This window comes from Schistocerca gregaria, chromosome 8 (genome assembly GCF_023897955.1).
Source record: "Schistocerca gregaria isolate iqSchGreg1 chromosome 8, iqSchGreg1.2, whole genome shotgun sequence".
NCBI classification, from domain to species: Eukaryota; Metazoa; Arthropoda; class Insecta; order Orthoptera; family Acrididae; genus Schistocerca; species Schistocerca gregaria.
In genome coordinates, this window is record NC_064927.1 from 173,362,196 (window position 1) to 173,388,483 (window position 26,288).

Below are 26,288 nucleotides of genomic sequence, written 5' to 3' on the forward strand. Positions count from 1 at the left end.
CAAGGATATGATGTCATCATGTCGTGTCGTAAGCTTTTCGTAAATCAAAAAAGATGGCAACCACGTGTTGGTGTTTGGAAAAGGCTGTTTAGATGGCAGACTCAAGGGAAACTAGATTTTCAGTGATAGAGCGACCCTGGCAGAAACTGCCCTGGCATGGAGCCAGTAGGCCACGTGACACCAGGACACAACCACTGACTTACCATATGTTCTAACAGCTTACAATGAACGTTGGTGAGGCTGATGGGTCGATAGCTATCCACATCAAATGGGTATTTGCTGGGTTTGAACACTGGAATGATGGTGCTCTCTTGCCATTGCAATGGAAAGATGCCATTGCACCAGATCCGGCTGAAGATTATGAGGAGATGTCACTTGTAGTCGGACGAGAGATGTTTGATCATCTGACTGTGGATCCGATATGGCCCAGGAGCTGTGTTGGGGCAATGTTCAAGGACAGTAAGGAGCTCCCACTCTGTAAATGGAGCATTATAGGGTTCACTGTGATGTTCAGTGAACGAGAGGGCTTTCCTTTCCATCTGACGTTTGAGGGTGCCAAATGCTGGGGGATAACTCTCTGACGTAGAGGCTCGAGCATAGAGCTCAGCAAAGTGCTTGGTATTTGCATTTGCGTTGGTAGATAACATTCCTTTGATGTTAATGCCAGTGACGCCTGCTGGGGTCTGGCACCTACAAACACGTCTGATCTTCGTCCAGACTTGAGAAGGTGACGTATGGTACCCAATGGTCAACACGTACCTTTCCCAACACGCCTCTTTCGATCTGTTTATAAACTGGTAAATGCAGGCATGGAGCCCTTTAAAAGCTATTAGGTGTTCTAGAGGAGGGTGCAAAGCTGCACCGTCTCTGTAAAGCTCACCAACAGTCTTTAGTGGCCTTGGCAATTTCCGGCGACCACCAAAGTACTGACTTTTGCTAGGGACACCCTAAAGAACAAGGTATCGTGTTTTCCGCCGCAGAAACCATCGTTCTAGTGACCACTCAACTACCATGAACCGTGGTCAAATTTGCTGTTTTGAAGAGCGCACCACAGCGCATAGTGTAAAGCAGTCGCCTTCCGTTTCTGGCGGTGGCGTCGCTGTGGCAATCGCAGCGTGGGGTATCCCTCAGGTGGGAAAGGGGAAAAGATGCCTGTTCATGTGCATTTAAGAGGTGCTATTAGCTTGGTAGCAGTCAGTCTGAGTCGATCAGTCGAAGTGAGTCTGGGGTTTGTCTGTCAGTCTCGGCGAGTCGGTCAGTTGGTCAGCTGGGTCAGCGTGTGGCAGTCAGTGTGTCTGTCATCCGGAGTGCTAGTATGTGTTAGGCCACCAGTCTGCTCGAGTTTGATCAGGCAATGGACAATGGCGGTTGGTCAGTCTCTTCCTGGGGCAGGGATGTCGGGTAGCCTGAAGGCATGTTTCCTCTGCAGGGGTGGGTCCGACCGAGTGATGGCTTAGTCAATGTCGGTCTGCTATCTGGAGTGCCAGAATGTCTATCGTTCAGATCGACCTTTAAGGCTGGTTGGATCAATCGCTTGGTGGGTCGTGCATCGAGACACAAGATGCCTTGTCTGTCTTGAGCGTTGGCGCATGCGAGGTCGCCACGTGGCAGCCAGTGGGCCGCGCCATGTAGCGAGTAGTGGCTTCGCGGCCGATACAGGAGCAACAGGAGTCAACCCACGACATTGGTCTGGTCGGTGTGAACTGCGACGCCGTGAGACGGGATATTGGCACAGCTTCCTGCATTCACTGAAGCGGATGGCAGCGAACGGTTCAGGAGAGTGTTTTGGGGGTGCTGCGCTAGGTCTTGCCAGACATCGCCGTTTATTAGGAGTTAAGTGATTGTTAATATGTTGTTTCATTTACTTGTTAAATTCTACTTGTGTTCTGGGTCAGTCTCTCGTCCCCAGCTTGCTTGTCTGTTTCTAGTTCGCATTTGTTAGGCAGTTAGTGTCTGTCTGTCGGTCTGCCTTATGTTAATAGCTGCCTCTGTCATGTTTGCTGGTTTGGGTGTTAACGAATTTATTCCTTGAAGTGTAACAGCCAAATTCCTGAAATATGTTTTTATCTTGCCTATCATCTTGAGAGGCGGTATATGTGTAATGTAGAATATGTTTGTATATTTTATGTGAGACTGCATTTCACAGTTTTTTACTTAAATGGCCATTTTAGTGGATAAAGTTGCCTCCCTTCCACCATAAGAGTTTTTTATTTTTTTAAAATCAAGTTGCACCTTCGGTGGCAAATTAATTTTTCTAATGTTAGTGTTTTCTACCATTTACATCCCTCCTACGCGGTGCATAGTTTATTTGCTTGTGTGAGTTGTTAAAATTTTTAGTTTAAAGTAATCTGGTGCATTGCAGATTTGCAAAAAGTGTAGTCTTTCAAACGTTGTTGTGAGCGGTCGTGACTACGGCTGTGTTGAAAGGGAGTGGCAAGCTTCTCAGCCAGAAGGCTCATACTGTCAATATTGTTCTTTCTGCCTCTAAATAAAATTGTAACTTGAAGTTTCAAGGGGGCCTTTATGCTTATAAATTTTTAATCTCTTTTGAAAAGGCTTTTATGAATAACATTCCAATTTGTTAAAGGTAATTTCATTTTCATCAGTTACTCCCTTGCAACTACTTCCATGTTCAGCTAGTGTGATTAAATGTGTTAATGTTCTTGATGAATCGCAAGTAAATAAAGTAAATTCTTCAAGAAAAGAAGTTGAAAGTAAAATCACAGTTCATACCACATCAATCGTACCATATGGGGGAGATTCAAAGGTGACCGCAGAGGTGAAAGCTTCCCAGTCTGCCTCACTTAAAGCCCACCTTGGTAGACGTCCGGGGGAATGGTGCTTGGGGAGTGACAGGAAGATGGGAAAGTGGTCACTACCACATATAAGTCATCATAGGCTCTCCAGTGGACAGATGGGAGAAGTCCTGGACTGCAGAGTGATAAATCAATGGCTGAATAAGAGCCATGAGTCACGCTGAAATGTGTGGGGGCCCCAGTATTTAAGAGGCAGAGGTTGAGTTGAGACAGGAAAGTTTCGACATCTCTACCTTGGCCAGTAAGCACAATATCACTCCACAATGGGTTATGGGTGTTAAAATCTCCCAAAAGTAGGAAACATTTAGGGAGTTGATGAATCAGTGCAGCCAATGCGTTGATAGGTACTGCACCGCCTAGAGGAAGACGAATGTTACACACTGTTATTTCCTGCGTCATCCTTATCCTGGCAGTAACAGCTTCAAGAGGGGTTTGAAGAGGCACAGGTTCACTGCATATTGAGTTCAGGACATAGACTTAAACTCCATCTGACACTATTATGGTTGCTACAGTTCTTGTAATATCGCCTACAGCCGTGAAGGGCAGGGGTCCACATTGCCGGGAACCAGGTTTCCTGGAGGGCAATGCAGAAAGCACGTGTAAAGCTTAAGAGATGCTGTAGCTCAGCCAGGAGGTGGAAAAAGCTGCAGCAATTCCACTGGAGGATGATGATATTGAGAGTCTGGGAAGGCATGAAGCATGCAAGGAGGCAGGTTACACCTCAGGGTCACTTGCTGCCACCGATTGAGTATTTGTAACCTTTCCTATTGCGGATGAGTCATCAGTGAGATTCTGGCCCTCAGGGGATGCTAAGATCTACACCTCATCATCAGGTGCAGAACTTTTAGGGAGCGGTGGTGTTGGGGTCACCGGAGGGTCCTTTTCCTTAGCAGACTTCTCTGTTTGCTTCTCTTTATGCACTTGCTGGGAGGACTTCTCCAAAGTAGCTTCAGGCACAGACGAAGACTGTAAAGCTCTTCGTCCAGCAGCTTTTGGCTCGCCCAAATTACAAGCACTTAAAACACCATAGGGGGAGGGACGTATGGTTTACACCACAGCAGTACACCATCACCTTGACCTTTTCAGGAAATGAATCACCCTCAAAGGCCAAGATGAAGGGACAGTAGCAACCCTGTTGTCGTTGGGTCCCCTGTAAATGTGCCAGATGAAACGAACACCCCGCTGTTCTAGATTGATGCAGAGCTCATTGTCAGATTGCAACAGGAGATCATAATGAAAAATAATCCCCTGGACCATGTTGAGGCTTTTATGGGGTGTGGTGGAAACAGGAATATCACCCAATCGGTCACAAGACAGTACTGCCCTGGATAGGGCTGGGGATGCTGTCTGCATCAAGACTGTACCACTTCTCATCTTGGACAGCACTGTCACTTCTCCAAACTTATCCTCAACATGCTCAATAGTAACTTGAGGCTTTGTAGGTAGAAAGGAGTCCCCGTCCATTCTGCTACAGACTAAATACCAAGGAGAATATGGCTCTCTTCTTTCTGTAGCCCTATGTTCCTCACGTAGTGTAGCGAGGGAGGTAAACGATTTAGGGTCATATCTGTCACCACTGTACTGAATCTTGCCCTTCTTCGAGACTGCTGGTGCCGTATGGTCATCAGCAAGTCATTTCGGGTCATCTGCCCTGATGCCTCCCATTCAGATCCGGGCATCTCCCCACGGGTGCCACCACCCAGCAACAGCGAAGGCCCTTGCTGTCAGTCCTGATGCCCCAGAAAGAAAAGCATCTACTCCTTGGCATACATGCGGAGTTTACAGCTCAGACATCAGCAGTGCGATCCCTGTGTTGTCAGGTGGCTACCACCAAATGGGTACCTGACGGCCCCACCACAACAGACTGGCTACCGTGCAGAGAAATCCAATATTGTCATGGGGGCAAAAGAACACAGGAAAGAAAACGGAAGAAGGTGACATACCCCAGATAGTTGAACTGTAGGTGGAGATGCAAAGCCATGACAAGAGGTTCAGGAGATTGAATTAGCACTACGGATAACTCGTGCACCACGTAAGGCATCCTTCCCCATGCGGCCTGCACTTCTGTAGAATTTGGAAAGTGGCAGGTCAAACCATAAAATGGGACCTTAACTTAGGGCCAAAAAGTGAGACTTCTTTTAGTTGCCTCTTACGACAGGCAGGGATACCTCGGGCCTATTCTAACCCCTGGACCTGCAGGGGGGCCACAGATGGGAGTGGCATTGCATAGGGAGGACGTGTGACCGAACCTGAAGTGACAGAAGCAATGCACGTGAGAGAGAGTGGATGATTTGATGTCGCATCTGCATACCATCACCCTAACTTTCTCGGACAGAGTATCCCCCCCTCAAAGGCTATGATGAATGCGCCAGTGTCTACATGACTGCCCTTAATGCCTCTGGATATGCCGGATGAAATGAACACAACATCATTCAGATGAGCCCTAAGTTCATCATCAAACTGGAGGAGGAAGTCCCTATGGAAAATTACATCCTATGTCATATCAGTAAGACTTGTGAGGAGCAATATTCACTGGAATGTCTCCTGAATGGTTGCAGGTGTGGAGGAAGGCAAACTGGATGGCAGAAGAAGGGAGCCATATCTCGTTTAAGGGCTCAACTTCACTGGACTTGTCCTTAAAGTGCAAAAAGCTTGGGGACCTATGCACACCACACACATACCCACTGAAGAGTTGTTAGGCCCCTGTGAAGAGGGGGGGGGGGGGGGGAGATGAAGTCATACACACGATTAGTGGCATCATTATCCACATGCCTCTCAAAGATACAAAGACTCAGCAGGTTACCATGGTGCTCGTCCACCAATCATTTCTTGTCACATACTGTGTTCCACACACAACATTAATACTAATTACATTATTTCTACTCATATTAACATTTGGAGCTCTCACATTTAGTTTACTAAAATTCAAACACTTGTAATGTCGAATATTGTAATACTATAGTGAAATTGTGTTTTATGGAATTATGAGATGAAAAGATATACTCACTGATGGCAAAGGAGATCCTGATCTTCGATGTAGTTTCAGTTTCTGCTTTACAAGATATTCTTTAAAGGGTTCCTGGAGTTTGGGACCGATGTAAGGAACATATGCTAACATGCTTACTGCTTTCTCCACCAGTGTTTCATTAAATGCAATTATCACAAACATCTTCTGAATGTGCATTTTTATCACAGCCTTCCCAATCAGTGTAGCACCAAAGAACGTCCAAAAAGGAACTAAGAAATGCCCACAGGTTATTCCAGCTAAGTCAAATAATGGATTTGGTATCTGAAAAGTGTAGAACAAATAAGGTTTCACAGAAATAATACCAAATAATGCAACAATAAAACTATCAATCTGCCTGAATACTTACTGATGCACATGCTAAGATCCCAAGAAATCCAACCTTCTCAACCATCCTTTCAATGAACAGCTTTGCAGCATCAAGAGTCGTCTGCAATTCAAAACATTCGTGAACACTAGAAAATGAGAGAGAGAGAGAGAGAGAGAGAGAGAGAGAGAGAGAGAGAGAGAAACTTCAGTAAAGAAAATGTATGTCATGACAGCATTAAGTATTTCACTGCTGAAATGTAAGTGCTCCAAGAGAAAACATTTGTTGTTAGCGATGTGTGCATCTACGATCATAAATTTCCAGTTATTTTTTGTATGGATGCATTCTTTCAAATTTTCTCTCTTCTCAAAGTTACTCATTGAAGTCAAATGTTCAGCCAAAATGAAAATAATTGCTACACTATCTGAACAACTTTTAGCAATAGGCTGTACCACTTCCTCTGCTAATACATCTTGTGGTTTACTGTTTAAGTTTTCTTGAACAGTAAAATTTCCTACAAAACAAAAGTATCTGACATTTCTCCATCCATCAGGTCATCATAGTGTATCAACCAAATGACATAACTTTCAATGGCATAAGTGACAAGAGAAATATTTATGAATACAGAAAGCAAAACATTTAAAGTACTATCTGTATAGAAATGAAACCCAACTCATTTGAAAAGTGTAAGTGTTTGCTGGAACCTGAAAATTATGATTTGGGGTTGCAGAAATACAAGTATATCAAAAGGTTATTAGAGTTAGCATGTTGATTAAGTAGCAACAGTTAACGACAAACCCGAAGACAGAAAAGAAATAGGAGCAAAGTACGCAAAATTTGAAGTATGTGGTGATTTAATGTAAAAAGCTATTTTAAACAAACATATATGTTTCTCATTTAATATCATTTTACATCACACAAAGTTACTACAATACTTCAAAATATATGTGTTTATTGTTTATTGTTTCAGAAAGTTGTAAACTCTGAAGAAAATTGCTGACAAGTCCATCAAAATCTGAAAGGAATATAGAGTTAGTATGGAAAATTTAACAAGCACCCTACCATCCGCTGTGGATCATTCTTCTTGCGCTGCAATTCTTCAAATTCATTTAAATCATCCTCATCATCAGGATCATAGCCAGAAAGTCTAGCTGCACGTGCCATAAAGTACGGAGGCAGCTCACCTAGGGCTGTGCCCGCACCCCACATCATTGCCTCCAATCGCACCTTTGCCATGATATTCAAGATGCTGGCCTTCCACTGTTGGTCTGGGTGATCACTGCATATGATTCTGTGCAAGAATAATATTTATTTTGGTATGCTCAAATAACATGTAACATTTCAGAATAATATACATGTCTTGCCTCTAAAAACACAATATTTATTCGAACCATTCAATCCTTCATTTACACTAGGTGATACTACACATATTTTACATTATTGTAGATAAAATAGAAAGAAACTTCCACATGGGAAAAATATATTAAAAACAAAGATTCCAAGACTTACCAAGCGAGAAAGCGCCGGTAGACAGGCACAATAAAACAACACACACACACACACACACACACACACACACACACACACACACACAAAATTACGAGCTTTCGCTACCGGTGGCTGCTTCGTCAGGAAAGAGGGAAGGAGAAGGAAAGATGAAAGGACGTGGGTTTTAAGGGAGAGGGTAAGGAGCCATTCCAATCCCGGGAGCGGAAAGACTTACCTTATGGGGGAAAAAAGGGTAGGTATATACTCGCACACACGCACACATATCCATCCATACATATACAGACACAAGCAGACATATTTAAAGGCAAAGAGTTTGGGCAGGTATGTCAGTCGAGGCAAAAGTGCAGAGTCACAGTGTAGGCAGGTCAGTTGCTAAATCACGTGGGTGCTTTCACACGTGGCTCTGCCTTTGATCGTGTACACCTTCCGGGTTACAGGAATGGAGTAGGTGGTGGTGGGAGGGTGCATAGGACAGGTTTTACACTGGGAGCGATTACAAGGGTTGGAGCCATAGAGTAGGGAAGGTGGTTTGGCGATTTCATAGGGCTGAACCAAGAGGTTATGAAGGTTAGGTGGATGGCGGAAAGACACTCTTGGTGGAGTGGGGAGGATTTCATGAAGGATGGATCTCATTTCAGGGCAGGATTTGAGTAAGTCGTATCCCTGCTGGAGAGCCACATCCAGAGTCTGATCCAGTCCCGGAAAGTATCCTGCCACAAGTGGGGCACTTTTGTGGTGGTTCTGTGGGAGGTTCTGGATTTGAGGGGATGAGGAAGTGGCTCTGGTTATTTGCTTCTGTACCAGGTCGGGAGGGTAGTTGCGGGATGCGAAAGCTGTTTTTAGGTTTGTTGGTGTAATGGTTCAAGGATTCCGGACTGGAGCAGACTCGTTTGCCACGAAGACCTAGGCTGTAGGGAAGGGACCGTTTGATGTGGAATGGGTGGCAGCTGCCATAACGGAGGTACTGTTGCTTGTTGGTGGGTTTGATGTGGACGGACATGTGAAGCTGCCCATTGGACAGATGGAGGTCAACGTCAAGGAAAGTGGCATGGGTTTTGGAGTAGGACCAGATGAATCTGATGGAACCAAAGGAGTTGAGGTTGTAGAGGAAATTCTGGAGTTCTTCTTCACTGTGAGTCCAGGTCATGAATATGTCATCAATAAATCTGTACCAAACTTTGGGTTGGCAGGCTTGGGTAACCAAGAAGGCTTTCTCTAAGCGACCCATGAATAGGTTGGCGTACGAGGAGGCCATCCTGGTACCCATGGGTGTTCCCTTTAATTGTTGGTATGTCTGGCCTTCAAAAGGGAAGAAGTTGTGGGTCAGGATGAAGCTGGCTAAGGTAAGAGGTTTTAGGTAGGGTGGCAAGTGATCAGCGTGAAAGGAAGTGCTCCATTGCAGCGAGGCCCTGGACGTGCGGGATATTTGTGTGTAAGGAAGTGGCATCAATGGTAACAAGGATGGTTTTCAGGGGTAACAGATTGGGTAAGGATTCCAGGCGTTCGAGAAAGTGGTTGGTGTCTTTGATGAAGGATGGGAGACTGTATGTAATGGGTTGAAGGTGTTGATCTACGTAGGCAGAGATACGTTCTGTGGGGGCTTGGTAAACAGCTACAATGGGGTGGCCGGGATGTTTGGGTTTGTGAATTTTAGGAAGAAGGTAGAAGGTCGGGGTACAGGGTGTCGGTGGGGTCTGGAGGTTGATGGAGTCAGGTGAAAGGTTATGTAGGGGGCCTAAGGTTCTGAGGATTCCTTGAAGCTCCGCCTGGACATCAGGAATGGGGTTACCTTGGCAAACTTTGTATGTGGTGTTGTCTGAAAGCTGACGCAGTCCCTCAACCACATATCCCCGACGATCAAGTACCACGGTCATGGAAACCTTGTCAGCCAGAAGAATGAGAATGGATCGGTCAACCTTCAGATCGCATATAGCTTGGGCTTCAGCAGTGGTGATGTTGGGAGTAGGATTAAGGTTTTTTTTAAGAAGGATTGAGAGGCAATGCTGGAAGTCAGAAACTCCTGGAAGGTTTGGAGAGGGTGATTTTGAGAAAGAGGAGGTAGGTCCCGATGTGATGGAGGACGGAACTGTTCCAGGCAGGGTTCAATTTGGATAGTGTCTTGCGGAGTTGGATCATTAGGAGTAGGATTAGGATCATTTCTCTTCGTGGCAAAGTGATATTTCCAGCAGAGTGTACGAGTGTAGGACAGTAAATCTTTGACAAGGGCTGTTTGATTGAATCTGAGAGTGGGGATGAAGGTGAGGCCTTTGGATAGGACAGAGGTTTCGGATTGGGAGAGAGGTTTGGAGGAAAGGTTAACTACTGAATTGGGGTGTTGTGGTTCCAGATTGTGTTGACTAGAATTTTGAGGTGTTGGGGGGAGTGGAGCTGGAAGTGGGAGATTGAGTAGATGGGAGAGACTGCGTCTGTGTGCAATGAGAGGAGGTTGAGGTTTGTTGGAAAGGTTGTGGAGGGTGAGTAACTTGCCTTTCCGGAGGTGGGAAACCAGGAGATTGGATAGTTTTTGGAGGTGGAGGGTGGCATGCTGTTCTAATTTGCAGTTGGCCTGTAGGAGGATGCTATGAACAGCCGGTGTGAATGTGGGAGAGGAAAGACTGAGGACTTTGATTTGGGATAGGAGTTGACGGGTGTGTTCATTGGCTGAGTCGATGTATAGGTGAAGGATTAGGTGGGTGAGGGGTATGGATTGTGCAGTTTGGAACTGGTATAAGGACTGATGGAAAGAAGGATTGCAGCCAGAGATGGGAACTTTGAGTGTGAGGCCTTTGGGGGTAATGCCAAATGTCAAACAAGCCTGAGTAAATAAAATATGGGAGGGACTGCGTCAGCTTTCAGACAACTCTACATACAGAGTTTGCCAAGGTAATCCCATTCCTGATGTCCAGGCGGAGCTTCGAGGAATCCTCAGAACCTTAGGCCTCCTACAAAACCTTTCACCTGACTCCATCAAACTCCTGACCCCGCCGACACCACGCACTCCTACCTTCTACCTACTTCCTAAAATTCACAAACCCAATCATCCCGGCCGCCCCATTGTAGCTGGTTACCAAGCCCCCACAGAACGTATCTCTGCCTACGTAGATCAACACCTTCAACCCATTACATGCAGTCTCCCATCCTTCATCAAAGACACCAACCACTTTCTCAAACGCCTGGAATCCTTACCCAGTCTGTTACCCTCGGAAACCATCCTTGTAACCACTGATGCCACTTCCCTATACACAAATATCCCGCACGTCCAGGGCCTCGCTGCAATGGAGCACTTCCATTCACGCCGATCAACTGCCACCCTACCTAAAACCTCTTTCCTCATCACCTTAGCCAGCTTCATCCTGGCCCACAACTTCTTCCCTTTAGAAGGCCAGAGATACCAACAATTAAAGGGAACAGCCATGGGTACCAGGTTGGCCCCCTCGTATGCCAACCTATTTATGGGTCGCTTAGAGGAAGCCTTCTTGGTTACCCAAGCCTGCCAACCCAAAGTTTGGTACACATTTATTGATGACATATTCATGACCTGGACTCACAGTCAAGAAGAGCTCCAGAATTACCTCTCCAACCTCCTCCTTTGGTTCCATCAGATTCACCTGGTCCTACTCCAAATCCCATGCCACTTTCCTTGATGTTGACTTTCATCTGTCCAATGGCCAGCTTCACACATCCGTCCACATCAAACCCACCAACAAGCAACAGTACCTCCATTATGACAGCTGCCACCCATTCCATATCAAACGGTCCCTTCCCTACAGCCTCGGCCTTCGTGGCAAACGAATCTGCTCCAGTCTTGAATCCCTGAACCATTACACCAACAAACCTGAAAACAGCTTTCGCATCCCGCAACTACCCTCCCGACCTGGTACAGAAGCAAATAACCAGAGCCCCCTCCTCATCCCCTCAAATCCAGAACCTCTCACAGAAAAACCCCAAAAGTGCCCCACTTGTGACAGGATACTTTCCGGGACTGGATCAGACTCTGAATGTGGCTCTCCAGCAGGGATACGACTTCCTCAAAACCTGCCCTGAAATGAGATCCATCCTTCATGAAATCCTCCCCACTCCACCAAGAGTGTCTTTCCGCCATCCACCTAACCTTCGTAACCTCTTGGTTCATCCCTATGATATCCCCAAACCACCTTACCTACCCTCTGGCTCCTACCCTTGTAATCGCCCCCGGTGTAAAACCTGTCCTATGCACCTTCCCACCACCACCTACTCCAGTCCTGTAACCCGGAAGGTGTACACGATCAAAGGCAAAGCCACGTGTGAAACCACCCACGTGATTTAGCAACTGACCTGCCTACAGTGTGACGCTTTCTGTGTGGGAATGACCAGCAACAAACTGTCCATTCGCATGAATGGACACAGGCGGACAGTGTTTGTTGGTTATGAGGGTCACCCTGTGGCTAAACATGCCTTGGTGCACGGCCAGCAGATCTTGGCACAGTGTTACACCGTCCGGGTTATCTGGATACTTCCCACCAACACCAACCTATCCGAACTCGAGAGATGGGAACTTGCCCTTCAATATATCCTCTCTTCTCGATATCCACCAGGCCTCAATCTCCGCTAATTTCAAGTTGCCACCACTCATACCTCACCTGTCATTCAACATCATTTTTGCCTCTGCACTTCCGCCTCGACTGACATATCTGCCCGAACTCTTTGCCTTTAAATATATCTGCTTGTGTCTGTATGTGTGTGTGTGTGTGTGTGTGTGTGTGTGTGTGTGTGTGTGTGTGTGTGTGTGTGTGTGTGTGCGCGCGCGAGTATATACTTACCCTTTTTTCCCCTAAGGTAAGTCTTTCTGCTCCCGGGATTGGAATGACTGCTTACCCTCTCCCTTAAAACCCACATCCTTTCATCTTTCCTTCTCCTTCCCTCTTTCCTGACGAAGCCGCCACCGGTTGCGAAAGCTCGTAATTTTGTGTCTGTGTTTGTGTGTTATTTTATTGTGCCTGTCTACCAGCGCTTTCCCGCTTGGTAAGTCTTGGAATCTTTGTTTTTAATATATTACATTATTGTAGTATAGTTTTACTTCAAAACATATGAATATGACAACATGTGTACATAAAATTAACCAAATAATTCTTCGCCCACTTGGAATGCTTATAACAGATTGAAGAGTTCATGAGCCTGTGATTTGATGCGGCACATGGGTAACAAATATGATTATGGGATTATGATCTATTCGTAAGCAGGCAGCAAAGTGAAAAACAGATACATTACTTTCCTGCATGCTCTGTGAATCATACATGGTAAAACAGGCTATGATTTGAAGTGCATCAGTAGGTTCACAGGAAACAAATTTTGTGTGTGAAAATGTGGCTACAGTTTGGCCATTTACTTAACTAGACTTTAAAAAATCTAAATCCACAATAAAATTTGATAAATCCAACCACATAGATATACCATGTACTCAGAAATTATTACAATTTCAGTTTCTTTTTGAATCTCTCATTACCTACCAGTATCTTCATTTACATATATAAGGTGGTCAAATATTTTTATGCTTAGATTCTCTGGCCCTTTCTGTGCAAGAGTAAGCTTAAATTGTGGAAAACTGAAGCTATTTTTGTTTCCAGTGTTATAATTGTGAATGTTAGTCATTTTCAAATTGTGCCAGTTTCTTCACAATGAACCTCATAAGAGAATAAATGTACTGTGAGGCTGCTGATATTAAGCTTATTCTTTTTTGAACAGTTGTCTACATGAAGTTCAGAGAACGGAAATCAAATACTACCCTTACAGCACATTTCTTGGCAATGACTACTTTTTGTCAGAGTGTGGAACTGCTCCAGAAAATTATTTCATACGACATCAATGAAAAAAGTATGCAATGTAAGCTAATTTTGTAACATTTGCAATGGCAAAATCAGCAATTAAGTATTTGAGGAAGATCTAATTTGTGACTTCCGATTCTAGTTCTTACCTAGGAATTTTGAACAACTGGTTGTACACAGTCAACCCCTCACCTGCTTCTGTATGGTTACTGATGTGCCTTGTAAAGAACCGAATTTTTTACAGTGATAGATCATTTACCAATAATCAATCAATAATCTTTTGAATGTATCATTTATAGCTCTTACTCTTGTTGCAGTAGTGTTGGGTTTGATTATGATGCTTACATTATCAGCAGAGAGCACTATTTCTGCCTTATCAGTTTAATATGGAAAATAGTTTATACAACTGTTTCAAAAATACTTTTACAAACTATGGGAACAGGTTTGTTACACTAAAAAAAGAAAAATATTCTGATAAACATATGTCTGAAAATACTCAGTTTTTGAGTTATTAATGAAAATTGACATTCAACAGCTTTGCAGGTACAACCTGAACCCTTCACTTATCTCTGTTCCCTCTGTACCCCTAGGGTGTTGTATTACCAGAAAGACTTGTTTACATTTATCATTCACCTGACTTCAATGTATTCATTGCATGCATGTACTGCACATAGTGAGTTAACTGAAAGTACACCACTCAAATGTGGCAGGATATTCGTTTTGTTAGGTAATGGACATGAGGCAACACGGCTGCATCAGATAGTGTTCAGTTCAAATGGCATGAGGGATACTTCATAAGCAACCTGTGTATCCATATCATCTTCAATGAGCACAGGGCCTTACACTTACAGGTCATCCACATAGGGAGAACCTTTGCCAATGGTTTGCTGCACAACCTATCAATTCATTGAAACTTCCTGACAGATTGAAACTGTGTTCCAGACTGAGACTCGAACTCGGGACCTTTGCCTTTCGTGGGCAAGTGCTTTTGTACCAAGTTGAAGCAGTACTAAATACATTCTTTACATTCATATGGACATTTTAGTCCTTTTTATTTCCTTTTCAAAATATCATTATGACTAAATAAAATAGAAAGAAACTTCCACATGGGAAAAATATATTAAAAACAAAGATTCCAAGACTTACCAAGCGGGAAAGCGCCGGCAGACAGGCACATGAACAAAACACACAAACACACACACAGAATTGCTAGCTTTCGCAACCGATGGTTGCTTCTTCAGGAAGGAGAGGGAAAGACGAAAGGATGTGGGTTTTAAGGGAGAGGGTAAGGAGTCATTCCAATCCCGGGAGCGGAAAGACTTCCCTTAGGGGAAAAAAAGGACAGATGTCCACACACACACACACACACACACACACACACACACACACACACACACACACACACACACGTCTGCTTGTGTCTGTATGTGCGGATGGATATGTGTGTGTGTGTGTGTGTGTGTGTGTGTGTGTGTGTGTGTGTGTGTGTGTGTGTGTGTGTGCGCGAGTGTACATCTGTCCTTTTTTTCCCCTAAGCGAAGTCTTTCCGCTCCCGGGATTGGAATGACTCCTTACCCTCTCCCTTAAAACCCACATCCTTTCGTCTTTCCCTCTCCTTCCTGAAGAAGCAACCATCGGTTGCGAAAGCTAGCAATTCTGTGTGTGTGTTTGTGTGTTTTGTTCATGTGCCTGTCTGCCGGCGCTTTCCCGCTTGGTAAGTCTTGGAATCTTTGTTTTTAATATATCATTATGACTACTTACTCATCAGGATAAGGTGGCTCTGGGAAGTTCAGGCTCCCACATTCATAGGCTGCAAGGGTAACAGATGCAATGTGCGGGCCGAGGTAGAGCAGGAATGTATGCAGGCCTGTGCCAAGGCCTACAGAAGACAAGACTCCCAGCCCCACCCAGTATAGGCACCATACCATCTTTGACCGCAGCACCTGTACATACTGATGAAATCCACAATAAGCACAGAGGAAATTCAAATATATATAATTGCTTCACAAGGCAAAATGTTTAGCTGGCCCAGAAGACACACATCGAAGTAACTGATGCCACAGTTCTGCCTTTTGGAACCATTTGAACTATTACTTCTTTCCTCAGGGAGGAGAGAGGGATATACTGAAGAAAGTTGAAAAGTAAGGCCCACACACTCTAACCTTCGTATGAGACGGACCTACCTACACGTCGTCAGTTAAAATTTAATTTCCTACCATTTACATTTTCTCTCAATTTATACCTATACATCCTCAGTACAAGTGGATCCTTCTTATCATGTCATTAGTGTCTTGCCCTTCTTTTTGACGTTCTCCAAGCCATATCCTCTCTCTCTCTGTGTGTGTGTGAGGAAGGAACTAATAGGTCCAAAAGCTAGAACTGTGTTAACATTTCGCCTTCTGAAAGTAAGTGATCACCAGAAATTCTGTCCTTCATTTAAACACATAATATAAAGCTAAAAGGTCAGACAAACAGCCACTATTCCATCACTAGTTACTGAAATGTCTAACTTTTCAGGATTAGTTAGCTGAGGCCAATTATGCCAACCATCTACACTCACACCACATCATGTCATCGTTGAATACAATACTTAACACAGTGCTCATTTGTATTTGAATTCTATCATCACAACGTCCCTGCACACCACTATCTTCTTATTGCACGCATAACCAAAATATTAACTCTACATATGGTTTTACTACAAGCGGACAAATGAAAAGCTGTAATGTTTATTATCTCAAAGTAATCTAAATAATTACTGAGACATTAATTTAACAAAGCAAGCAAAACATTTTTCCCTTCCGTAAGCCCTTTGACCACATGCGTGAATACTTACCACATCCAATTACACAAATCTTGATGTAGTGGAAAATAATGCATTTCTTTAGATAATACGATGAAAGATATGAACCTAAAGGAGAATGTTTAAACATTTTTCAGAAAATTATAAGAATTAGTCCCCATATTGTTTTCAAAATGTGAAGTAGAATGAAATAAAACAATGGAAAATCCAGGATGGAATATTGACAATATTATGGAAAGGATAAATTGCTACTCACCCTATAGTATAGACACAGAGTTACAACAGGCACAACAAAAAAATTGCTAACAAACAAGCTTTCGGCCAAAAGGCCTTCTTCTAAATCAACTCAAACACACACGACCACTGTGTATGGCATCTGGCCTCGGCAGCCAAAAACTGTGGTAAAACAGAGGATCCAGCATACAGCGGGAAGACATACGCTGAAAACGCAAGCAGCAAACGCACCTTACGGATGGTGGGACGTACAGCTTCATGTCACACCTGTAAGACATAACCTTGACCTCCTCTATCTCCCTCAAAAGCTATAATTAAGGTGGGCATCAGTGCCGTTGTCTTCTATACACGTCAAACAAAATGAACGGCACGTCGCTCCAGATTATCCCAGAGTTTCTCATCAGTTTGCAGGATGAGGTCCCTATGAAAAATCAGACTGGTGGAGGGTAATAACCAATGGGATATCGCCAAGATCATCACAAGCATGAAGAACTGAAGATTGGGTGGCAGAAGAAGCTTTGACCAACAGGGAGCCTGACCGTATCTTAATGAGAGATTTCTCTTCACCAAACTTGTGCTCCATATTCCCAAAAAAAGGCTTTGTGGTGGTGCATGTGTCCCCTTCCACTCTAGTACAAACGATATAGAAGGGGAAGTGTTTCATCCAAATACAGCGAACCTTGCCCTCCTCCCACGGTGTAGCCAGGGAAGGGAAGGCTGCCAAGTCATATGAAGCAACATTCAATGTTCGATCATCATTCAAAAAGATGGCCATTTGAAAACAGCCAGATTTTTGCAGCTTGACACAGTTCATGCACCAAGCATTCATCCTGATACTACCTACTTTGATCAGGGGCTCTCCCCAAGGACACCACCCAGCCACAGCAAACACCACCTGGCACGGCGGCTTTTGCCAGGAATTCCGATGCTCCAGCAAGACAAGCAACTACTCCTTGGTGTACATGGGGGAGGGAAAAGTTCATGTATCAGTAGTGTGATCCATGTGTTGTCAGGGGCTTAGCCAGATGTATGCATAACAGCCCCATCACACTGACTGGCTACACACACTGGTGACTTAATGAGGTCGGGAGGGGCTACAGCAGGGAAGGAAAAGGGGAAGGAAGGGCAAGAAGAATCCATGTCATAGCACTAGGGAGGGCGGGAGTTGTTCTTCAAATGGCTCACACTAAAAACACAAAATGTAGAAGTGGAGGTCAAACCTGAAGCTGTGACCTCAACTCCAAAAGGGATGAAAGAGAACAGGCAGGAGGAGCAAAATTGCAAGCAATGCAGGGAAATAGGTAGACATAATTCAGAACACGAAGAGAGGGGAAAGGAGTGGGTAGCAAGGAAAGAGTGACGATTGGGAAGGCCGGGGGGTGGGGGGTGGGTGGCTTGATGAAGGAAATGCAGCCAGGGCAGGAAGAATGGGCTGCAATAGCTCAGGGCCCCACATGTGGCATGCACAAACTCACGAAAGAAACACAAGTCCCCTGGGCAGCTGTTTGCAAGATAAAAAGGATTCGGAACAAGAAAAGTACACCTTATGCTAAACTGAAGGATTTATTTAAACTGTCTGCATCTGACATTAGAACCAGAAATACTGACAGTCGTGGAAACACAGTAAAGTAGCAAAACTTTTGCTAATTACTAAAGAACAACATGCCATGAACTAGCCAATTATGCATTAAGGTTTTATAGACGCTAGTTACTTAGTGCAGAGTAACAATTCCTATTAAGACAATTATCTGATGCACAATAATGGAACAAAAAATTCAACTTTCACCATATGTTCTCAGATAAGTATGAATATCATGTTTCTAAGTCAGCAGACTAGAGATGTCAGCAAACAAATGAGTAATGATATGGATATTTACTGCCTTTGAGGCACTCTTCTCTAGAGCTTGTTTTGCACTCAGCAAACATCTGCGACCCGTGGATTTACTCTTCTAATATTTAATTCTATTTAAATAACAGTAATTCAATCCGCAGTAACATTTCCTATATTATAAAGTATAGAATCAATTTGGGAGTCATTTCTAAGAATTTTATTGCTAGTTTTTTTTCTGTGTGGTGTAGTAAACAAAGACTGTCGACAACATAAGAAAAGCATAGACTGCTACTCACCATAAAGATGACACCGAGTTGTAGACAGACACAATATAAGGATTGCTATTCACCATAAAGATGACTGAGTTGTAGACAGGCAGCTCGGACCAGAATGCCACAAAGAACTGCTGGAGATGGTGGTCATGTAAGCGTGCGAGGTGTGCTTGCTTGAATGTGTGTGTGTGTGTGTGTGTGTGTGTGTGTGTGTTTTCTTTTCTGAAAATGGGTTTGACCAAAAGCTAATTATGTATCAATCTTTTCATTGTGTCTGTCTTGAATTCAATGTGTCATCTTTACAATGAGTAGCAATCTATCCTTTTCCTTATAGTGTTGAAATTCCAATCAAATAGATTTTAATGGATGCAGTTCCTTGTTACATCCTATCAAATTCTTCTTCTAAAGAGGAATGAACATTATAAATCATATTGTGCCACAGACTATCTGGAAAATTTTAACGTTGAGATAATATGAATTATTTTCATAACAGTGCACGTGTAGGATGGTAACTGGAAATATGTAACATGATGAAAACAGTTTCTGCACTCAATTCAGTGCAGTACACATATTATTTACTCTTTTTTGGTTGGTTTTTATGGTTGATCAGATGATGCTGACATTTGTGACTATTTCTTTTAGGTCTGTGGGAATGACTTCATCGGGGTGGCATAGTTATAATTACATAAAGTATGAAGGTCTGGCTGCTCATGTAATGAATTGCTGGGGTGCAGTATCAAAAAAGCAAAGCAAGTTTCATTAGTCTTGGGAGGGACTGATGCAAATGGTGGAGCTACTATTTCTACAGTAACTTATGGTAATCTAGTAACACATTGTGATGTTGACGCTCGGGTGAAATGTCTAGTACAGATACAGCAGGTAGACTTACACCCTGTGCTTGAAGAAACATTTTTTGGAAGTCATGAAACTCATTGATACTGGAGTGGCTACAAATATGTACTTATATGCATGGTCTAAATATGGTTGCGAATCCCACCATTCCTTTGGGAACTTCATCTTACTGAGGGCGTTGATATTGTCAATTAGCTGCAGATTTTATAAAACTTTTCAGCACAGGCTTTATGCTCCTGATCCATTGGTATGAATATTAATCACCCCATAGCTCATGCTGGACTTCGAAATATATGATAAGTTAGCTAATGGTGGACTTCAAAATATATAATAAGTTAGCTAATGGTGGACTTCAAAATATATAATAAGTTAAACAGTTTTACTTACTTCCTTTCACAAAAAGTACATTATTATATTAATTAAAACATTTTCTAACTTAAAGGATTAAGGCAACAAATTGGTGGCCAATAGGCATAAAACTGGGCCAATAGGCATAAAACTGAAAATGTTGCTCAGCTTCAAAAAGCGCCATGCACGCATCTGTATACTGTCCCAGATGACAACACTTCACTGGCACTGTACACCATCTGGGGGTGACATGTCGTACCAGAGACATGGGACAGAGGAGAAAGGAGGATGAGAGGAGGGATGGAGAGTTGTAGCGAAGGGTAACTGGAAGCTGGTGGCAGGAGGGGGAGAAAGGAAGAAGAAGAAGAAGAAGAAGAAGAAGAACAAGAAGAAGAAGAAGAAGAAGAAAGGAGGAAAAGGAGGAGGGCAGATGCTAGGGATATGATTTTGGCAACAGTGATGTCACTCCCATATTGGCCAAAATGACAGACGGGTGGGCTAGAGAGAGAGAGAGAGAGAGAGAGAGAGAGAGAGGAGAGAGAGAGAGAGGAGGAGAGAGAGAGAGAGAGAGAGCATACAGAAGGAGGATATGAGTGTAAAGTGAGTGCAGTTGGCGGCATGGGAATAGGGTTGTAAGTGGGACAGGCTAGTACCGATTGAGACTAGAGGACTGCAGGATCAGACAATGTGTTTAAGGACAACTCCCATCCATGCAGTTCAGAGAAATTAGTAATGGGGGGGAAAACAGAGGTTTTTTTGGTGGGGGGGCGTGGGGGGGGGGGGGGGGGGGTATAGATTGATGGATTGCACAGGCTGCAAAAGAGCTATCCTAATTCAGCACGGTTTGCTCAGCAGCGTGTTCTACCACTGGTTGATCAATGCTGTTCTGGCTCCTGTCCTGAACCTGCCTATTAAGGAGGAAAGACACTGGGTATGTGTCATAAACCACAGTGACTCTGAAGTCACAGATATCACATCAACTTAACAGAATCTAGCTACAATTTCAGTGACAACTAGGAGTTGAAAGTAGCACTTAACATTCAGTGTCATGTGCCATCTGTTGGTCAAATTTTGTACTTCCTGTGAACCTTTTATCTAGCTGTGATTTTAGTGACAAGTCTCAAGTAGCAACTAACAAAAGTGCCATCAACATTCGATGCCATGTGCCATCTGACAGCCTATCTATGTACTACTGTTCTTCTTTGTGACACGCTACTGAGTTTTAACTTTGATTTTTGTGACAAATCGCAAGTAGAAGTCCCCAAGTAGTAACTAAAATGCACAGTTAACATTAGATGGCATATGCCATCTGCTGACCTATATCTGTATTTTGTTCTAAGAACCTTGTGTCTCACGATATGGATGTATTACATACTTATAGTAAAAAAACTGAACCAGTTTTATACTCAGTTGACAATTGGTGCAGCCAAGGAATTTGAAGGCCGAATAAAGGTTGTGCTAATAGACAAACCTACAGTGTAGCCAGGAATTTTCGTTGCGTATTTAAATGCACTTTTCCCCATAAAAGCTAAAACTGCATGGTAATTTCAGAAAACGGAAATGGGTACAGCTCCAATGAGTATTCTGTTGCAAGTCATACACATATATCATACATAAACTACTAAAAATGCGGTCTGGTGTCTGCTCTATAACTTTTACCAAATGTTTAACAATTATACTTACAAGATGGATATTTCGTCTGATAGTACAATGCACAGTTAAAATTTTGTCTGTATTTTCAAATATTGCGTTACTACTATTCCTGATGTCAACTTTTAACTGTAAGATAAAGTACTTTCCACTGTTTTCACTTGCATATCGTCAACCATAAAACACACACCATCCAACCTAACATAGATCTTGGGCTGCGCTGAAGGTAAGTCTGCCATCACAACCAACATTCGAGGTGGGATGAATTGATAGATCAATAGCACACTCTTGCAAGTCTTTATCACTACATACATGAGTTGTAGGACGGCTTAAACATGGTGTGAATGGAACTTTCAGTGTAGTTCACATTTATTTATCATCCTTTTCAATATCCCTTTCATATCACACAAAGACTTCAATGACACAGTGCACCGATACTCATTTTGCATACTTACGCTATCAATTATGGCTCTTTTGTACTGTCAATTTTTCAAGAGTAATTTTGACTCTCAACCATTATCTCTTCTAGATGTGGATGAGTATATAGAGCAGCCAATAATGAAAATGGGAACTATGTCTGGAAAACCAGGAGGATTATTAAACTTTTATACTGCTGCTGATTACTGGCAATATAATTCACATTATACAACTGTTAATATATCTTGTAATGAAAGCAATTTAGTGGAAGGAGGCTTCACACTTTGCATAATCTATGCCCCTATGTTCAGTCACAAACTTAGAAACTAACCTTACTTCTGACGAAGATTGTGTAAAGATGCTGTGCAACTTTCCAGTTCTGCCGTCACTGATATTTTGAATTATCACTATGTCGAATGACTGACAATGTGGTTCAGATACTTGTGAATGTATCAACGTGGTTAGAATCCGTATTCTAAACATAAAATCTGATGATGCTGTGTGGTAATTTGTGTACGACTCTCAGCACCACACTATCAATATTTTCACACTTGTTCCATTAATATAAAACTAAAACCAAAGGAAGAACATACGTAAAACATATTTAATACAAACTGTTTTATTGATATGAAATTTTGTCTGTTAAGAAGCATATCTTTTGTGTATCAAGTAACAACTGAGGAAGAATCAGATATATTATTAATAGCATTTCATGTAATACTTTGCCGGCTCTGTTACTGAAATGTTAACCTTAGGCCCTGACAATCACCTATACAGGTGAGAACTTATTTCTCATTTGCACTGACACAGTTCACTTCTTACTTTCAACCGCTGACGGTGTACCATCCAAGATGACAAATGACAGACGTCGCAGAAGTGACAAGTAGCAGAGGGATACAAGCTGTGAATTCGTTAATTGAGATTCTTAACTGTGACAAATCACAGTTACCAAAAAGTAGCATTCACAGAAATCACTGATATCAGAAAATCATAGTTTAACCCATCCCTACTGCCTACATCCCCGATCCCGTGTCCCTCTCTTCACATCATCTTTATCACAGTCTACCTGTCTATCTCTTTTTCAATTCTGTATCCCCAATAGAGTCCACTCCTGCACATCTAAGTGTGATACGCAGAACTTCCCCTTGACTGCATCAGAGCTTGCTCGCTGGTTCCACATGAGCTTGCTGTCTCTTCCAGCCATCAACAACTTTCCGTTCTTCTCTTAGCTTCATTTCTCCCTCAACTACTCCAACCATTGCACCACCACTCGAGCTGCAGTGCTGCTACAATGTTGTCAGCCAGAAAAATTTAGCTGTGCAGGTGTTAATATTGGGTGCATGCATGCATGCACCAGTTGGTCCTGAAGGAAACCTTCCACAAGCTTATTAGCATTTAGAGTCCTTTTATATGCCTTAGATCACTCAATGCCTCATCTATGAAGCAAGTTGTTACCCTTACTCTGTTCATTTGTTTTATACAGCTAAAATAGCTTGATTTCCAGAGATTTTTATCCAATTTGTCCGTAATGCAATGATCCTATTATAAACATATTTGTCAGTATTTTGAGCCAAGAATGCTTTTCTGATTGCTATGGTTGTGTTGATCAATAAATGTGTTGTACCTTACAGACTTGCAAATGAGGTTGAGTATCTGTGACAATAACTGACAAATGTATAAAACATACCTATAGATCTACAGCAAATGAATATAGTATCACAGTACTGAGTTCATAACACTCCTTTGTTCAATGGAATACTGAAGTAGGGACTGAGAGGGAGGGAGAGGAGTAAGAGGGAGGGAGGGGAGTAAGAGGGAGGGGGGGAGTGAGAGGGAGGGGGGGAGTGAGAGGGAGGGAGGGGAGTAAGAGGGAGGGGGGGAGTGAGAGGGAGGGAGGGGAGTAAGAGGGAGGGGAGTAAGAGGGAGGGGGCGTGAGAGGGAGGGGGCGTGAGAGGGAGGGGGCGTGAGAGGGAGGGGGCGTGAGAGGGAGGGGGCGTGAGAGGGAGGGGGCGTGAGAGGGAGGGGGCGTGAGAGGGAGGGGGCGTGAGAGGGAGGGGGCGTGAGAGGGAGGGGGCGTGAGAGGGAGGGGGCGTGAGAGGGAGGGGGCGTGAGAGGGAGGGGGCGTGAGAGGGAGGGGGCGTGAGAGGGAGGGGGCGTGAGAGGGAGGGGGCGTGAGAGGGAGGGGGCGTGAGAGGGAGGGGGCGTGAGAGGGAGGGGGCGTGAGAGGGAGGGGGCGTGAGAGGGAGGGGGCGTGAGAGGGAGGGGGCGTGAGAGGGAGGGGGCGTGAGAGGGAGGGGGCGTGAGAGGGAGGGGGCGTGAGAGGGAGGGGGCGTGAGAGGGAGGGGGCGTGAGAGGGAGGGGGCGTGAGAGGGAGGGGGCGTGAGAGGGAGGGGGCGTGAGAGGGAGGGGGCGTGAGAGGGAGGGGGCGTGAGAGGGAGGGGGCGTGAGAGGGAGGGGGCGTGAGAGGGAGGGGGCGTGAGAGGGAGGGGGCGTGAGAGGGAGGGGGGCGTGAGAGGGAGGGGGGCGTGAGAGGGAGGGGGGCGTGAGAGGGAGGGGGCGTGAGAGGGAGGGGGCGTGAGAGGGAGGGGGCGTGAGAGGGAGGGGGCGTGAGAGGGAGGGGGCGTGAGAGGGAGGGGGCGTGAGAGGGAGGGGGCGTGAGAGGGAGGGGGCGTGAGAGGGAGGGGGCGTGAGAGGGAGGGGGCGTGAGAGGGAGGGGGCGTGAGAGGGAGGGGGCGTGAGAGGGAGGGGGCGTGAGAGGGAGGGGGCGTGAGAGGGAGGGGGCGTGAGAGGGAGGGGGCGTGAGAGGGAGGGGGCGTGAGAGGGAGGGGGCGTGAGAGGGAGGGGGCGTGAGAGGGAGGGGGCGTGAGAGGGAGGGGGCGTGAGAGGGAGGGGGCGTGAGAGGGAGGGGGCGTGAGAGGGAGGGGGCGTGAGAGGGAGGGGGCGTGAGAGGGAGGGGGCGTGAGAGGGAGGGGGCGTGAGAGGGAGGGGGCGTGAGAGGGAGGGGGCGTGAGAGGGAGGGGGCGTGAGAGGGAGGGGGCGTGAGAGGGAGGGGGCGTGAGAGGGAGGGGGCGTGAGAGGGAGGGGGCGTGAGAGGGAGGGGGCGTGAGAGGGAGGGGGCGTGAGAGGGAGGGGGCGTGAGAGGGAGGGGGCGTGAGAGGGAGGGGGCGTGAGAGGGAGGGGGCGTGAGAGGGAGGGGGCGTGAGAGGGAGGGGGCGTGAGAGGGAGGGGGCGTGAGAGGGAGGGGGCGTGAGAGGGAGGGGGCGTGAGAGGGAGGGGGCGTGAGAGGGAGGGGGGCAAGTGGTGCTTGACTTATTGATGAAGATGCAGAAGGACAGTGTTACAGAAATGATTGCAGATATGCTTCAAGTGATTCAAAGGAGTTTGCCACTTCATCTAGCTGGAGTGAAATTACATAAGGCGTTCCACAAGGTTCGATCATAGGTCGCCTCCTGTCCTTTATGTATGTGAATGACCTTCCTTCTTATGTGAAACAAGATGCTGAACTGACACTGTTTGCTGATGATACAAGCATAATTATTAATCCAGTAAAAGAAAGTTCAATAGAAAATGATACTAATAAGGTCTTTGGAAAAGTTATTAATTGGTTTTCTGCAAATCGGCTTGCTCTGAACTTTGAAGAAAAAAAAAATATTACATCCAATTTTCTGCTGCAAAAAGTATAATTCCTTCAATAAACACAACACATCAAAAGAAGTCAGTAGCCAGGGTAGAGCATACAAAGTTTTTGGGTGTACATACACATGAGAATCTTAATTGGAAAATTCATATTTTGGATCTCCTGAAGCGACTAGGTTCAGCAACTTTTGCAATCGGAACAATTGCAAATTTTGAGGATGTAGAAATTAGTAAGCTAACATCTTTGCATACTTCCACTCTCTGATGTCATACGGAATAATATTCTGGGGCAACTCAACACTTAGTCAAAAGGTATTCACTGGTCAAAAGAAAGTATTTAGAATAATGTGTGGGGTACATAATCGCACATCTTGCAAGCATCTGTTTAAAAGGTTAGGAATTCTTACAACTGCTTCACAGTACATTTATTCAGTAATGAACTTTTTTCTCAACAGCATGGACCAGTTTAAAATCAACAGCGACATTCACGATTACAATACCAGAAAAAAAAGACCTACACTATCCTTTACTTAACCTATCTTTGGCACAGAAAGGGGTAAATTATGCTGCTATAAAATTTTTTGATAAATAAAACAAATTGAAATCATACCTCCTTGACAACTCATTCTATACCCTAGATGAATTCTTGAATATGAGTAAATAAATATGGATATATATGCATTTTTTGCCATTTAAGGGAATGGGATAGATAATAGAAATATTTAGGCTAAACACTATAATGTAAACAAAAAAGAAAACGAACTTGTGTCGTGTGTGCGTTTCTTGT

At 44.5% G+C, this 26,288-nt stretch overlaps 1 protein-coding gene across 4 annotated transcripts in view; it reads right to left on the reverse strand.

Annotated features, from left to right (window-relative positions):
- Positions 1–26,288, reverse strand: part of LOC126285024 (vacuole membrane protein 1-like) — an 83,043-nt gene that overhangs the window by 15,778 nt on the left and 40,977 nt on the right. For all 4 annotated transcript variants that reach the window (XM_049984337.1, XM_049984340.1, XM_049984339.1 and 1 more), the window contains 4 exons: positions 15,220–15,410; positions 7,211–7,439; positions 6,191–6,271; positions 5,824–6,105 (listed from right to left, as the gene is read on the reverse strand). In XM_049984337.1, the coding sequence (XP_049840294.1) occupies positions 5,824–6,105; positions 6,191–6,271; positions 7,211–7,439; positions 15,220–15,410 (783 nt within the window). The remainder of the gene's footprint in view (positions 1–5,823; positions 6,106–6,190; positions 6,272–7,210; positions 7,440–15,219; positions 15,411–26,288) is intronic.